The sequence below is a fragment of the Maniola hyperantus genome, chromosome 5, assembly GCF_902806685.2.
Source record: "Maniola hyperantus chromosome 5, iAphHyp1.2, whole genome shotgun sequence".
Taxonomy (NCBI): Eukaryota; Metazoa; Arthropoda; class Insecta; order Lepidoptera; family Nymphalidae; genus Maniola; species Maniola hyperantus.
In genome coordinates this window covers 14326229-14341110 of record NC_048540.1, presented here as the reverse complement: position 1 = coordinate 14341110, position 14882 = coordinate 14326229, and the positions used below count along the sequence as shown (strand labels likewise).

At 40.7% G+C, this 14882-nt stretch overlaps 2 protein-coding genes across 2 annotated transcripts in view; one reads left to right on the top strand and one right to left on the bottom strand.

The window, feature by feature from the left end:
• Arl8 (ADP-ribosylation factor-like protein 8) overlaps positions 1-5267 on the bottom strand; it is a 153372-nt gene extending 148105 nt beyond the window's left edge. The window contains exon 1 of the mRNA XM_034968765.2: positions 5253-5267. The gene's annotated coding sequence lies outside the window, so the exon portion shown is untranslated. The remainder of the gene's footprint in view (positions 1-5252) is intronic.
• A 7519-nt stretch (positions 5268-12786) lies between these two features.
• The window catches only part of LOC117982341 (uncharacterized), a 41957-nt gene continuing 39861 nt past the window's right edge, over positions 12787-14882 (top strand). Inside the window, exon 1 of the mRNA XM_034968696.2 lies at positions 12787-13864. Within this exon, the coding sequence (XP_034824587.2) occupies positions 13088-13864 (777 nt within the window). The 5' untranslated portion in view covers positions 12787-13087. The remainder of the gene's footprint in view (positions 13865-14882) is intronic.

Genomic DNA, 14882 nt, shown 5'->3' with positions numbered 1-14882 from the left:
CCACACCATACAAACACACACCAGGCGAGAGCTCACGCCACTAATGGACAATATCACGAAATCGTCCTATTTCACACATTACACAACCTAAATTCAACTCTAACAACACACATCATAAAGCTAATTTTACCCTGCACAAAGTGTGGTTTGGAATCCCCGTATTATAGCTACTAATGTCAAGTAATGTAAAGAAGAAGAGAGACAGCAAACGAGCTCTAGTTCACCCTCTATTAGACTATGAACTGTCGCATTGCTCTGCTGTCGCTACTGCAACGTTTTACGTCATCAGCCTGCGCCGCGCGCCGGTTGGTTTAAAAGCTTGAAAAAAAAACAAAGAAGTACAGACACAGCGCCATGGAGATCACACTACAGAGCTTGCGTACGATTAGTAGTAAGTACATACAATATACACGCTGAAATTTTAGTGGTTGTTTTCCCGAAGCGAAATGATTTTGCCGTGGTATTACAATCGATTTATAAATATAAAAAATTATTAGAGTCAAAAATGACAAATTTACAATCGAGAAAAATAATAATCGAATGAGACCTCGAACCAATAGTAGTTCCGCATGCGTGCAGGCTAGTTTATGCCGTATCACTACGCGCGAGAGTTTATTTTGCTCTAAACTTTTTCACTTTATTGGCAGCGCGGTTCGAGTGGATGTACCTACCTACTATTCACATTACGTCTAGTGAGTTACTATAGTTTCTCACACTTTCGAGTTGATGATTTTTTTAAAATTATTTCAAAACAAAAACATTTTTATTTTTTAAGTTTAACTCAAAATTTCGATAGTACTACTAAGGGATAATCGTTCTGCCGCGGGAAGACAACCACTAAAACTTCACCGTGTATAGTGCGCTCGTGCCCGATCCGTCCAATGGTTTGAGCTGTGCGTTGATAGATCAGTCAGTCAGTCTGCAGTCAGTCACCTTTTCATTTATATCTAGGTATCTGGTCTGGAGGGAGGCTTCGACCGTGGCTAGTTAGACCCTACCAGCACACCGCCAAGCGATTTAGCGTTCCGGTACGATGCCGTGTACATTTACACGACGTTACACACCAAAAATCTAAGCCCAAATCTAGAAATTTAATATTATTTTGCTGGGATTACGTAGGTAGGTACACGTAGAAACCAAAGTTGTGTGTAATGGTACGATTACACCTACCGAGTAGTGAAGCGAGACAGTAAAATGTCACTCGGCCGAGACAGTGCTGTGGCTGAGAAATTGTGGCGAAATTGCACTCGTTAAAGTGTTTATACCAACCGAGTACTCGGCCGAGGACACTGACTCGCCACTGTACTCGTTAGGTGTAATCGTACCATATGGGTTTAATAAAAACTGCCATACCCTTTCCAGAGGTTAGTCGCCTGCTTCCATCTTAGACTGCAGGTCGCACTTACCACCAGGTGAGATTGCAGTCAAGGGCTAACTTGTATCTGAATAAAAACATAAGTATATTTAGATTAGGATATGACACTATTCATCATCATCATCAACCGATAGATGTCCACGGCTGGACATAGGTCTCTTGTAGGGACTTCCACACGCCACGATCTTGCCTGAATCCAGCAGCTCCCTGCGGCTCATGTGATGTCGTCCGTTCACCTAGTGAGGGGGTCTTCCAACGCTGCGGTTTCCGATGCAAGGTCGCCATTCCAGCAACTTGGGACCCCAACATCTACCGGAGCCCAACGTCTATCGGTTTTTCGAACTATGTGCCCTCCTCATTGTCACTTCAGCTTCGCCACCCGCTGAGCTAAGTATGTCAGTTATTTTGGGTATAGATAGTTCAATCCACGAAGAGGCGCTACTATTTTTCATGCGGGTACATCACTTGCATTATAACCGACTAGCTGACCCGCCCCGGCTTCGCTCGGGTGGAATTTAGAAAATCGAGGTGGGGGATGAATTTCGAAAAATCCTGGAACACGTATTTCTTCATTAGTGACCGAATACCCAAATACCAATTTTCATGCAAATAACTTGAAAAATGACGGACTTTCATACAAACTTTCATCCCCTATTTAACCCACTTAAGAGTGGAATTACGAAAAATCCTTTCTTAGTGGATACCTACTCTCTACAAAGAACACACCCTTAAAATTTCATGTCTCTAGGACCAGTGGTTTAGGCTGTGCGTTGATATATATGGCAGTCAGTCAGTCAGGACTTTGAATTTTATATATATATAAAATAGATTGGGACCAAGAGTGGGGCGCGTCATCATGGATTGTACTATATAGGTAAGTCACCCGCCATTGGTTGGTACAAAATCAATACAACTATCATTAAACAGCCTTTAATCTTTAAACAATGTAGGAATGAACAAAGTTTAAATTAAAAAGTTAATCACTCGTTAAACCAATGTTCCAACAAATTGCAGCTATCTAGAATCTAGAACATTCCTTTGACAAAACAGAACCTTAAATAACAAAGTTTCAGGGTTGGTGCGAAGATTTGAAACAATACCTATCTAAGATACCTACTTACTATTTCAAACTATGTTTTCAGTACCAAGATTTTCGATGGAAACTTCGAGTTTGTGATAACAATTTCATAAGATTGAAATACCTAAATCTAAGTAGATACCTATACCTAGATAGATTCTGCGTCAGTCAAGCCAATAAATCGTGAGTGACGATGATGAATGATTTATGGAGGCTTAGGGTTGGAGCAGATAATTTTCATTTTATTTTATTCCGATACAAGTTAGCCCTTGACTGCAATCTCACCTGGTGGTAAGTGATGATGCAGTCTAAGATGAAATCGGGCTAACCTGGAAGGAGTATGGCAGTTTTTATTAAACCTTTGGTTTCTACACGGCATCGTACCGGAACGCTAAATCGCTTGGCGGCATGGTTTTGCCGGTAGGGTGGTAACTAGCCATGGCCAAAGTCTCTCATCAGACCAGACCAGAAATTTAGAAATTATAAAATTCCAAACCCATGAATTGAAGCCAGGACCTCCCACTAATAAGACAACAGCGCTTATACCATTGCGCCAGGGAGGTAGTCAAAAATGCAAAAACCTAATCTCGAGCCTTATTGTGGTTTTTTAATTTTAAAGGCGTCTTAAATGCAAAAACCTAATCTCAAAACACCAACACGAAAGGCAAATTGGTTAGCTCAAAAAGGGTGCGGGCATAATCGGGGTTCTTTATATTCCCCTCGGACCGGCCAATTAGCACCGGTGGTTCGGGTTTAGGTGAGGGTAGTCCGCTAAACTTACCCTTGTTTAGCGGTGCCACGGCTAAAATTGATTTAATTTACCCAGAAACTATACAAAACAAAAACCGGCTAAGTGCGAGTCTGATTCTCGCACCGAGTGTAGGTAGGTATAGATAGTTCAATCCACTATGATGCGCCCCACTCTTTGTCTCAATCGGTTACAATGCATAATAGAACTTACGATAGAACTCAGTCTCACACATAACAATGTGTGAGACTGAGTTCTATCGTAAGTCGTAACGCACCGATCTGCGATGTGGGCACACGCACAAGAAGATAAATTAGGTAGAGATCACTCCCCGCACTCGTGGTTTCCCTGCACGATAAATAGTGGGGCGCGTCTTCGTGGATTGAACTATCTTAGTATCTATAGTACTAAGGTGTTTTTTTTCGACTTTTTTGCACGATAAATCAAAAAGTATTGTGTATAAAAGTAAATAAAAATTTGTTTTATAATATACAGAATGAACAAATAATTATTTGTTCATTCTTAGGTAGCAAGTAGTAAGTAGTTCTCACACATCTGTGTTCTAGAATGTAAAGCTATACCACTCTCTAGTCTGTGAGCTGTACCTTATTTACCAGTTGTTGAAGGAAATCTGGATAATTGTCGACCTCCCTGGCGCAGTGGTAAGTGCTGTGGTCTTATTAGGTTGGGAATTTTATAATTTCTCTGGCCTGGTCTGATGGAGGCTTCGGCCGTGGCTAGTTACCACCCTTCCGGCAATGTCGTGCTGCCAAGACACTATCTCCGAAGAGAGATTATTAGCAATGTTACCGGGGCGCACCCGAATACTGCTCTTCCCCTCGAACAGATCCAAAAGGGACCAGCAGCACCCAGGTACACTGTGAGGTTACCTGGCTGGCACCCCATCCTGTACTATATCTACCTCAAACTTTAGTTTTTTTAAATGGTCACACACTGTCACCGGATTCGACGAAACTAGGTACTTTGTTAAGTTTGAACAAAGGTTTTCATTGATGTAGGAATAATCTACGTGAAGGGTTCCTTATATTACAGAACTATAAAAACAAAATAAAGCCTTACCAAAAACACTGGTGTGTTGTGTGTATGTGTGGCGCAATATTGCGCCGTGCCGCCCCCTGCCGCCGCCGCCGTGTCAACATTTGCGGGAAACCTCGGTTTTCCGATGCAATGAGTTTTCAAATGGGGTGTCGTCTAAATACAGGCCACGAGTGTAGGCTAAAAGGAAGGTTTTTTTTCATTTTAAAAGGTTAAATACCTACCTAAATGAAACGTTTTTTTATTACTTACATTTTGTTTTGATTTTTACATGACTACCCAAAAAAAGAGTCGAATTTTCAGGGTTTAGGTATTTCAAATGTGTTTTTTTTTCAATTAAGTAAGTATTTGATTAAAACACATGGCTTTAGGTAGTGATTTGCCTGCTCAGATGCTCACTATTAATATGAAAATACTTACCTTATTTTATCATTATAAAAGTCAACTGCGACTTTATTTTTAACACAGTGTTTATTGTTGTTTATGGTTGTTTAACACAGTGTTCAAATGTATAGAGTTACATGGCAAATCTGAGAACTCTTTCAGAACTAAATTCAGTATGATACGATATTCTGCCCGTCGAATCGTAATTCATAAGTAAAAATTGATTTCGGAATTCTGATATTCATTTCGAGATTGACATTCACAATTCGTAGTTATTTGCCTGTATGTAGTTGACATAGGATTATTTATAGTCTGATGAGGGTCTGGTATAAAAATTTCATGCTCCAACGAAATACGTACGGCTCATATTAAAAATGTATAGCATTATGACGTTGTCGCATATGGAATTATGTATGAGTCTTGTCCACCATAACTCTCGCCCTACCTAAAGCCTCCTCCGACCCAAAAGGCTCAATTATTATACACACGCACTAACGTGTCATATTTTAAAGAGAGATTTATTATATTTACTTAATAAACTCCCAGAAGACGTATTGGAGAAGTTTCTCAACAAGTTTTTTTTTTTTAATTTGAAAAATCCTATTACCTACATGCTTACAATGTGAAGAATATTAGCCATGCTTATCAGGACTAATATTCCCCTTTCCCCTCCAACTAAGCGTAGCTTGTGCTAGGAGTAGGTACGACAATAGTGCAACGGATGGGGTTTGAAGTTTGAACCGCCGACCTTTCGAAATTGAGTCCGCCCTCGACCGTGGAGCTATTGAGGCTCGATTTAAACGATGAGAAAGCTTGGGAATGACTTGCTTTGATAATTTTCATGTAGGTATATTGTGAAATGATAATAAAGAGGTGGGTACCTGGATCTCGGGGAACTAAGGAGCATAAACTTTGGTCGGCTTCTTGGTTCCCCGGGAATTATCTGTCTGTATTTATTATTATATATTATTTATTATCAAAGTCATCGATAGATCATAGAAGCGAGGAATACTTGTAAGTTTACGAATTACCCCTATTTACCCTAAAGGTAAGCCCGAAGCACGTGTTACTAATTGATGAGGTCCGACCCGAATAAAAAGAGGCCGATTATGCTCGCACCTTTTCAGGGTAACGGGCGAAGGGTAACGGGTAACCAAATTGGCTTTCGTGTCCTGAAATTTGTTTCTGTTGCCAGTACGTGTTTAGCATATTATGTAACAAAGTAGTGCCGATTAGTTAAATAAACTATTTTATATATGAACTAGCTTATGCTCGCGACTTCGTCCGCGTGGACTACACAAATTTCAAACCCCTATTTCACCGTCTTAGGGGTTGTATTTTCAAAAATCCTTTTTTAGCGGATGCCCACGTCATAAGAGCTATCTGCATGCCAAATTTCAGCCTGATCCGTCGTAAAAAAATAGGGTTATTTTAGGGCTACCGGCGTCAAATCAGTAGGTAGTAGGTACCCTTATTATAAATGTGAAAGTGTGTTTGTTTGTTGGTTTGTTGGTTTGTCCTTTAATCACGTCGCAACGGATCGACGTGATTTTCTGCATGGGTATAGTTAAAGACCTGGAGAGTGACATAGGCTACTTTTTATCCCGGAAAATCAAAGAGTTCCCGAGGGATTTTAAAAACCTAAATCCACGCGAACGAAGTCGCGTAGTAATATATTTTGACGAATGCTAGTGACGTAGAAGCCTCGACATTTTGTTAGAAGTACCCTAACTGTGCTTAAATACAGAAAGTCACGGACGTAGGCTCGGATATGTTAGTTCTCTGAGCAGGATGCTTTTAGATTTTGGCCTGTGGCGAGGCATGCAATATTCCAATCGCATTTGGATGTCAGTAGTATGGCCACTATGACATGTCTAATCTGTATGCAGCCGCGGGCGATGCGCGCTAAAACCTACAATTCATGAATTAATTTGCTATTGAAGTGGTATATTAGGTAGGTATACTTTTAAGTACAAATTGAAAGTCACTCAGCGAGCTATGGAGAGGCCTATGTTAGGAGTTTCCCCGAGGGATAAGATCCGAATTGTTTTTTATATTATAGAGAACACTTTCGTTGTCGGGTCGTCATACTAGGGCTCTGCCTGAAAATCAGCGCTGCAGTAGTCAAATACTGCAGCATCATGCTGAGGCAGGAGCCTTTTCAATAAAAAAAAAAAAAAAAAAGAGATCCGCAGGAGAACCAAGGTCACTGACATAGCCCAAACTATAAGCAAGCTGAAGTGGCAGTGGGCAGTTCATGCCTGTCGTAGAGGCGATGGCCATTGGAGCCGAAAAGTCCTTGAATGGAGACCGCGTTTAAGCAAGCGTAGTGTGGGACGCCCTCCAGCACGATGGACCGACGATATAAAGAGGCTGGCGGGAAGTGGCTGGATGAGGAAGGCTGAGGACCGGGTGTGGTGGCGCTCTTTAGGGAAGGCCTATAATATGTCCAACAGTGGACGTCCACAGGCTGATGATGATGATAATGATGATGATACTTTTATGCACAAAACTATTGGATAAAGCCATCACTTACCACTTTTTTAATCGATGTACAAGTCCTAACTGTGATTTTAGATATAGGCTACCTTTTATGCCGTAAAATCAGAGTTCCCACGGTTTAAAAAAAACTAAATCTTCAGTTAAAAAAAACTAGGTAAGTACCTACCTACGTGCTTAAGTTTTTGCGTTTGTAATTTATTTTCTGATTTGTAATGTGCAATAAAGGACGGAACACTTGCGCTTCTTTTGTCCGTGTTTAAAATGGCCGCCAAATAGAACAGCTTAATTAAAAAAAATATTCAGATACAAGTCAGCCCTTGACTGTGATCTCACCTGGGTGGTAAGTAAGTGACGATGCATATTCTGAGATGGAAGCGGGATAAGGAAGGGGATGGCAGTTTTTAATAAACTCATGCCTCGTTGGTTTCTACACGGCATCGTACCGGAACGCTAAATTGCTAGGCAGCACGGCCTTGCCAGTAGGGTGGTAACTAGCCACGGCCGAAGCATCCCACCAGACCAAAAAGGCCGCCCATTCTTTATTGAGATATTTTAAAGGTCATACTATTCCGTTTTTTCAGGCTTTTAGATTACCAGCGTGAGCGAATTGAGTAGGTAAGAGTCAGACTACTATTTCAGTCAAACAAGGTATCCTATGTTAGGTATTTGGGACCGTAGTTAGGTCTAGCCTCATTTATTGACATCGCCAGTATAGCAGGCCGTTAAGTGCCGCAGCGGAAGGGGAAACAATCGCAATTTGCGAGGCCTCAGGCCGTAAACATGCTTTACGGACTGGCCTTCTGATGGACGAGCGATCTGCTGAGATAATATGCGTAGTTGCTAGTAAGTAAGATTTCCTCTATGGGTATAGGTATTATAGGCCAAAAGGTAACTCAGTGTTAACTTTACCCCTTTACCCCTTTGAGGAAACCTGTATGCCTGAGAGTTTTCTATAATGTTCTCAAAGGAGTGTCAAGTCTGCCAAGTCTCACTGGGCCAGCGTGGCGTGCCGTGAACTAAATTTTAGTTTTTGGGCTTTGCTGTCTATTCTCAATAGCGAGCCGGTGCGGGCGATGGGTTAATCATGATGATGATCTATTACATAATTACAATATGTTGTCAGATGTTCTCAAAATGTGAAATTTTTTGAAAAATATTCGAACTGGAAATTATTTTCAAAGGACTACGAGTAGATAACTAAGTATGTCATATACAACTAAAAAGGTAAATACTATTTAAATGGCTTTTAGATCTATAAGCCCCTAATAAAAAGCACTTAGGTAGTCAACTAGCGATTAATGGCGTAGGCGTGCTACGAGTTTATAAGTTTATGAAATTATTTCGAACGGTTAGGCAGGGCCTAAGTGGCAGGCACTAGAAATTAATAAGTAGCAATTCATTTTTTATTGCGTTAGAAAAGCTCTAGATATTTAAAAAAATATCTACTTACCTAGGTATTTCTTTGGCGACTTCATAAGGGAGAGGTTCTGGGATCTACTCATGTGTTCTGGGTCCCATTCCACGCCAAAATTCAGCCACAATTGGGTAGGTATTTGACTACATTAAAAATAAATTATTTCTCAGTGAATATGAAGGTCTTCCAAAATACGTAAAATCCACGTTTGTTAGTTTTAAAATAACCATTTTAAATTATCGATTAAGCTAAAAAAGTACGTCATTATAATGTGACGTCACATTCCAGTATTTCATAGAATATCGCATACTAAGTGCGCGTTTTGACGTTTGATAAAAAGTTACTGATTTGACTAGTTGTCAAATACCGTATTTGGGAATCTAATTTTTAAAGATACTGGTTAGCCCTTTACTGCAATTTCACCTGGTGGTAAGTGAATATTGATGATGCAGTTTAAGATGTAAGCAGGCTAATTTTGACCTATATGTTGGTAGGTACATGTGGTCGGTTTCTACGCGGCATCGTACCGGAACGCTTAATTGCTTGGTGGTAGGTACTAGGTATACCTACGTCTTTGCGAGTGTCGTGGTAACTGTCAAATCGTCTCTGGTCTGGTCTGTTGAGAGGGTGAAATTATTAATACGAAAATACGAAAATATTCCAGCCGGGAATCGAACCCGGGCCCTTTTACTTATAAGATCCCAGCGCTGACTACTGCTCCGCCAGAGAATTCATCAAATACAAGATTTTCATCATCATCATCAACCAATAGACGTCCATTGCTGGACATAGGTCTCTTGTAGGGACTTCCACACGCCACGGTCTTGCGCCGCTTGGATCCAGCGGCTCCCAACGACTCGTCTGATGTCGTCCGTCCACCTAGTGGGGGGTCTTCCAACGCTGCGTCTTCCGTTTCTCTACACGTGATCAAATCAGAAATGAGGAGATCCGTAGGAGAACTAGAGTAACCGACATAGCTCAACGGGTTGCGAAGCTGAAGTGGCAATGGGCAGGGCACATAGTTCGTACCACCGATAGACGTTGGGGTCCCAAGGTGCTGGAATGGCGACAAGATTTTGCGCAACTTTAATCCAAAAATGATTCTCAGGATGCGGATAGGCAGATTTCACTCACCTTTGAGAACATTATGGCGAACTCTCAAGCATGCAGGTTCCCACACGATGTTTTACTTCACCGTTAAATCAAGTGATATTTAATTGCTTAAAATGCACATGCGTGCCCGGGATCGAACCCCCGACTCCCCAAATAGGAGGCAGACGTCTTACTTAACCACTAGCTATCACCGCTAGACTCGCACAGCTAAACAGTACCTAACTAAGCTGATATATTGTCCATAAATGCCTCTATTAAATCTATAAGTAACGGATCAAGAATACTTGAGCACTCAACTAGCCAATTAATTGCAGGTTATAAGATTATTCCGGCTAGTTGGGCCGATGTGCGCCTTCCACACGACTGGCTTGCAATGGGAATGTTCTGATTTCATCTTTATTGCTGGGCCCAGTAGGTATAAAGACGGGTAGAAACCAATAAGGGGTAATATAGTTATGCACCTTCCAGGTTCCAGGCTATGCTTACATACAGTATTTTATTTATCTAAATATGTAAAAGGGAAGGTGACTGACTGACTGATCTATCAACGCACAGCTCAAACTACTGGTCGGATCGGGCTGAAATTTGGCATGCAGATAGCTACAATTATGGTGTAGACATTCTGCTAAGAAAGAATTATTAACCCCTAAGGGGATAAGGAAGGAGTTTGAAATTTGTGAAAAATAAGAATTATCCCGTTCTAACTAGTAAATCGTGGTAAGCATAAGGAATAAAAGTAAGCGAGGAAATTAATAGCAACTCATCTAAACGTACTTATTGCTAGCAATGTTGCGTATTATTTGTATGCTACTAGCTTATGCCCGCGACTTTGTCCGCGTGGACTACACAAATTTCAAACCCTTATTTTACCCCTTCAGGGGTTTGAAGTTTGAGCTGTGCGTTGATAGATAAATAGTCAGTCACCTTTTCCTTTTATATATTTATAGATTTACCTATTTATTTTAATGTATATAATACCGTGATACCACTTGTACGGGTGCGGTGTGCAGGCGCGACCGTACCAAAGGGGAGATCTCCCACCGAGCGGTTGGTTGTTCTCGGTAGCGCCAGCTGGGCCGACGGTTGTATCTTGAAACTTCTATATATAGTACAGATTGCAGAACACTCTGTTAGTGCGAGTACTGTGGGCGGTACATTTGTTCGGGACTATGTCATCGATTGAACAGCGCCATCTAGTTTCTATTGTGGCAACCGCCACACCACGATTAATTTGATGGGTTTATTTGTCGATATTTAATAGTGATGTAAAGTACGTGAGTAAAGTTAATAGTCACGTTGTGAGTGTATTTTGCCGGACAGCTCGTGAAGTTCCAGCGAAAAGAACAAGAAAGAGGATAGGTCACTACTGCCCTTGACAGCTCGAAGTCTCGCAGTACTGCAGTCCCGTCGTGACCACGACCCGTGCAATTGGGTCGATATATCAACAAATAAACCATCAAATTAATTGTGGTATGTACCTACCTACCTACCTACCCATTAAAATATGTCGTTAATAAGCTTAAAATCATTAGTTTAGATAAACTACTGTTATAAATGCGAAAGTAACTCGGTCTTATTAAAACTTTCGTTATTAAGGTTAAAGGTAAAGGTAAAAATTCTGGTTCAAAATAAAAAGACCGTGCCGGTCAAAGTAGGTATAACGAATCGATAACCGTGAGGTAAATTGCAACCTCAATAATATAACAAAGCCAGTGAAAATGGGTTAAAAACTAAAAATCAACTTGCAAGATTTGACCTAAACTAGCATTGTATTAAAAGCTTGCAATAAAAAGCTCGCTAACCCCATTGTCCGCGATTTATTTTGCGCTCCAATTTCGAGATATTAAACTGTTCACCTTTATGAAAACATTTATTCATACCATTCATGTAGCCACGCAATAAAATGCGGGCCATTTGCATGAGAACAAAAAGGGGCATCTATGATTTTTTATACCGATTTAATGTTGGTATAAATCACGGAGATAAAAACGTATCCGATGTCCTGTATTCAGTACATCAGGCCCTGACGAATGGTGTTTTAATTGCTTTTGTGGCGCTCGGAATTAAGTCGTTGTAGCTTCATGGACCATTAGCTTTGTTCTAAAATTCTGTGCCGATTGGAAAAAAAGAAAAAGAAATATTGATAACTAAATGATGCGCGACTTCGCCCGCGGGGATTTAGGTTTTTAAAAATTAAACGTTTTTATTTTCCAGAATAAAAAATCCCTCCAGGGTGTAAGCTATCTCTGTGCAAAATTTTGGCACCATCATCATTAACCCATCGCCGACTCCTCTCAGTATGAGAAGGGTTTGGCCATAGTCTACTACGCTAAGTACGGATTAAAATCCGGAAAAATCCGCTACAATTTTTCAAAATCGTTTCTTGGTCGAACTTTACGTTATATGTAGAAATAATATACTTACGTGCAATACGTTCAAGTTTCTACAGCAGGTAAGTAATGTGAGCAGTACTACGTTGATAATATGTCAGTTAGTCAGTTACTCCTTAATCATCATCATCATGGTCGACCCATCACTGACTCACTACAGAGCACGGGTTTCCTCTCAGAGAGAGAAAGGTTTTGGCCGTAGTCTATCACGCTGGCCACGTGCGGATTGACAGACTTCACACCTTTGAGAACATTATGGAGAACTCTTAGACATGCAGGTTTCCTTACGATGTATTCCGTCACGTTAAAGCAAGTGATATATTGCACATAGCCCCGAAAAGTTAGAAATGCGTGCCCGGGATCGAACCCCCGACCTCCGATTAGGACGCCCTAACCACTAGGTAATCACAGCTTACTTCTCCTTAATAGTATGGGTATTTAGAATATATACATAGAAGATAACTTGCAAATGTACTTATAAAAAAACAACTATTCAATTTTGCACGGCGATCTAGAAGCGCTATAAGACAGGCTAAAAGACAGGATTCCGTCTGAAAACGCGAACCTGAACGTTTCAATATCATCCGCCTACTAAAGCGTACCTTGACCGTGTACTAATGACACAGACGTACCCACTGTTTCACAATAATGACAGACATTGGTCTAATGGGATAAACGGTAGGCGAGAGCAAGGTTGTGACGCCCGTCCACGCAGTGCCGCGATCACTGCCGATCTGAGGCGACACTGTACCAACAAATTGGTAAATGACTCCACTCGAACGCGTATCCGTTCACTCTACTTAAGACAAGAGGATCCTCCAGTCTGCCATCTACCCCGGGGCACATCAGTGTCCTAAATAACGTCGACGAACCGAAAGGGATTCCCAAGGAAATGCAGCGTACGATGACGCTTTGAAACTCTGGAACAAATACTAACCTTCATCAACCGACAATATGAGAAAAAACAAACTCCTAATACATAAATCTTCATAAGTCAATTTGATACTGATCTCAATATTGACGAAAAATGAACGGAATAAGCGTCGGAGCTGAAAAATCTTCCGGGGAAGCCAAGGAACCGAAGAAGAGGATTAGTGTTAAAGAAAAATTGATGCAGATCAGGTCCAACATAACAGTGGAACCGATTATAGCGTGCTACATAATGTCCAATGTGTTCTCCGGCTTGGCTATTCAGAACTTAAATTTGGAGAAAGCTTGTCGGGTGAATTTAGGGTACAGCGATGAAGTTTGTTCGGCGTTGAACAGGCGGCAGACTGAGAACTATACAATGGAGGAAGCGGAGGTGCAGAAACTTACAGCATCGGTGCAGGCGTGGAAGAATATTGTGCAGACAGTATTCCCCTGTGTACTAGTTCTATTTGTCGGTTCCTGGAGTGACAAGACGGGGAAAAGGAAAGCCTGCATTCTATTGCCGATCATCGGTGAGGTGCTGTGCGTCACGAGTTTCATGTTGAATACGTACTTCTTCTACGAACTCCCACTGGAGATCACGGCTCTCTCCGACTTGTTTCCATCGCTAACCGGTGGATGGATAACAGTTTGCGTTGGTGTATTTAGCTATATTGGTGACGTGACGACTAAAGAAATGAGGACATTCAGAGTGGGAGTGGCAAATTTATGTATGTCGCTAGGGATCCCCATAGGAATGTCGCTAAGTGGGATCCTCCTTCAACAGATCGGATACTATGGGATCTTTCTAATATCCTTGTGCTTGTATTTCATCAGTTTGACATATGGATACATTCGTCTCAAGGATCCGATTCTTCCTGAAGACAGGCAGAGAGTGAGTTCATTTTTATTTTAATGAATTTATTTAAACGATTACGTAAATCTTCCTAATCATCTACCTACTTCTATTACAAAGTAAGCAATCTGTTTATACGTCAGTTATCGTAAGGAGCTGAATCTGAATAGTTCCACTAAAGTACTGTAGTGCCATCTCTAGGTTTTGTAGGTTATTTAGAAGTTAGAGTGAAGTAATTAAGAATTTAACCGTGACTAACATTTTAAGAAAATGAAATCATTTGAATCTCTCTTTTCATCAAGATAGATTTAAACTTCAGCTAGCTTTGGTCTAATCACGGTTCATGATTAATTAATATGTATTATTGTTTGGGGCTCTCATCCCTTCAATGCATTACTATAACTATAATGCATTCTAAATTATAATAGGTACATTAGCAGCTTTTTTTAAAAGTAATATTATTATGATTTAAATTCAGAGAGCTGCCACAATCTATATATATATATATATAAAAGGAAAAGGTGACTGACTGACTGACTGACTGATCTATCAACGCACAGTTCAAACTACAGGACGGATCACGCTGAAATTCGTCATGCATATAGCTATTATAACGTAGGCGTCCGCTAAGAAAGGATATTTCAAAATTCAACCCCTAAAGGGGTAAAATAGGGGTTTGAAGTTTGTATGAAAGTCTGTCAGTTTTGAAGTGTCGATAAAGAAGTTTAGTAATTAATATTTTTGCAATTAGCAGTATGACATATTTTATTAAGCTTATGTTAAAATCTCATAGTTAAAAATCAAACCTTAGGGTGTAAAACGGGGGTTTAAAATTTGTGTAGTCCACGCGGACGAAATCGCGGGCATAAGCTAGTTATTACTAAAGGTGTTTTCTCACAAAATGACCACAACCTGTGTGAATAAGGCTTGATTTTACTGTCACTAATATCGCTGTCTGTATCATATTATTATGATGCACTCATATGCACTCATACCATAGTTCATGACACTAAAACACGTCGAGGCGTGGGCGTGTCTTCGAAGTCCTTCGCGGCAG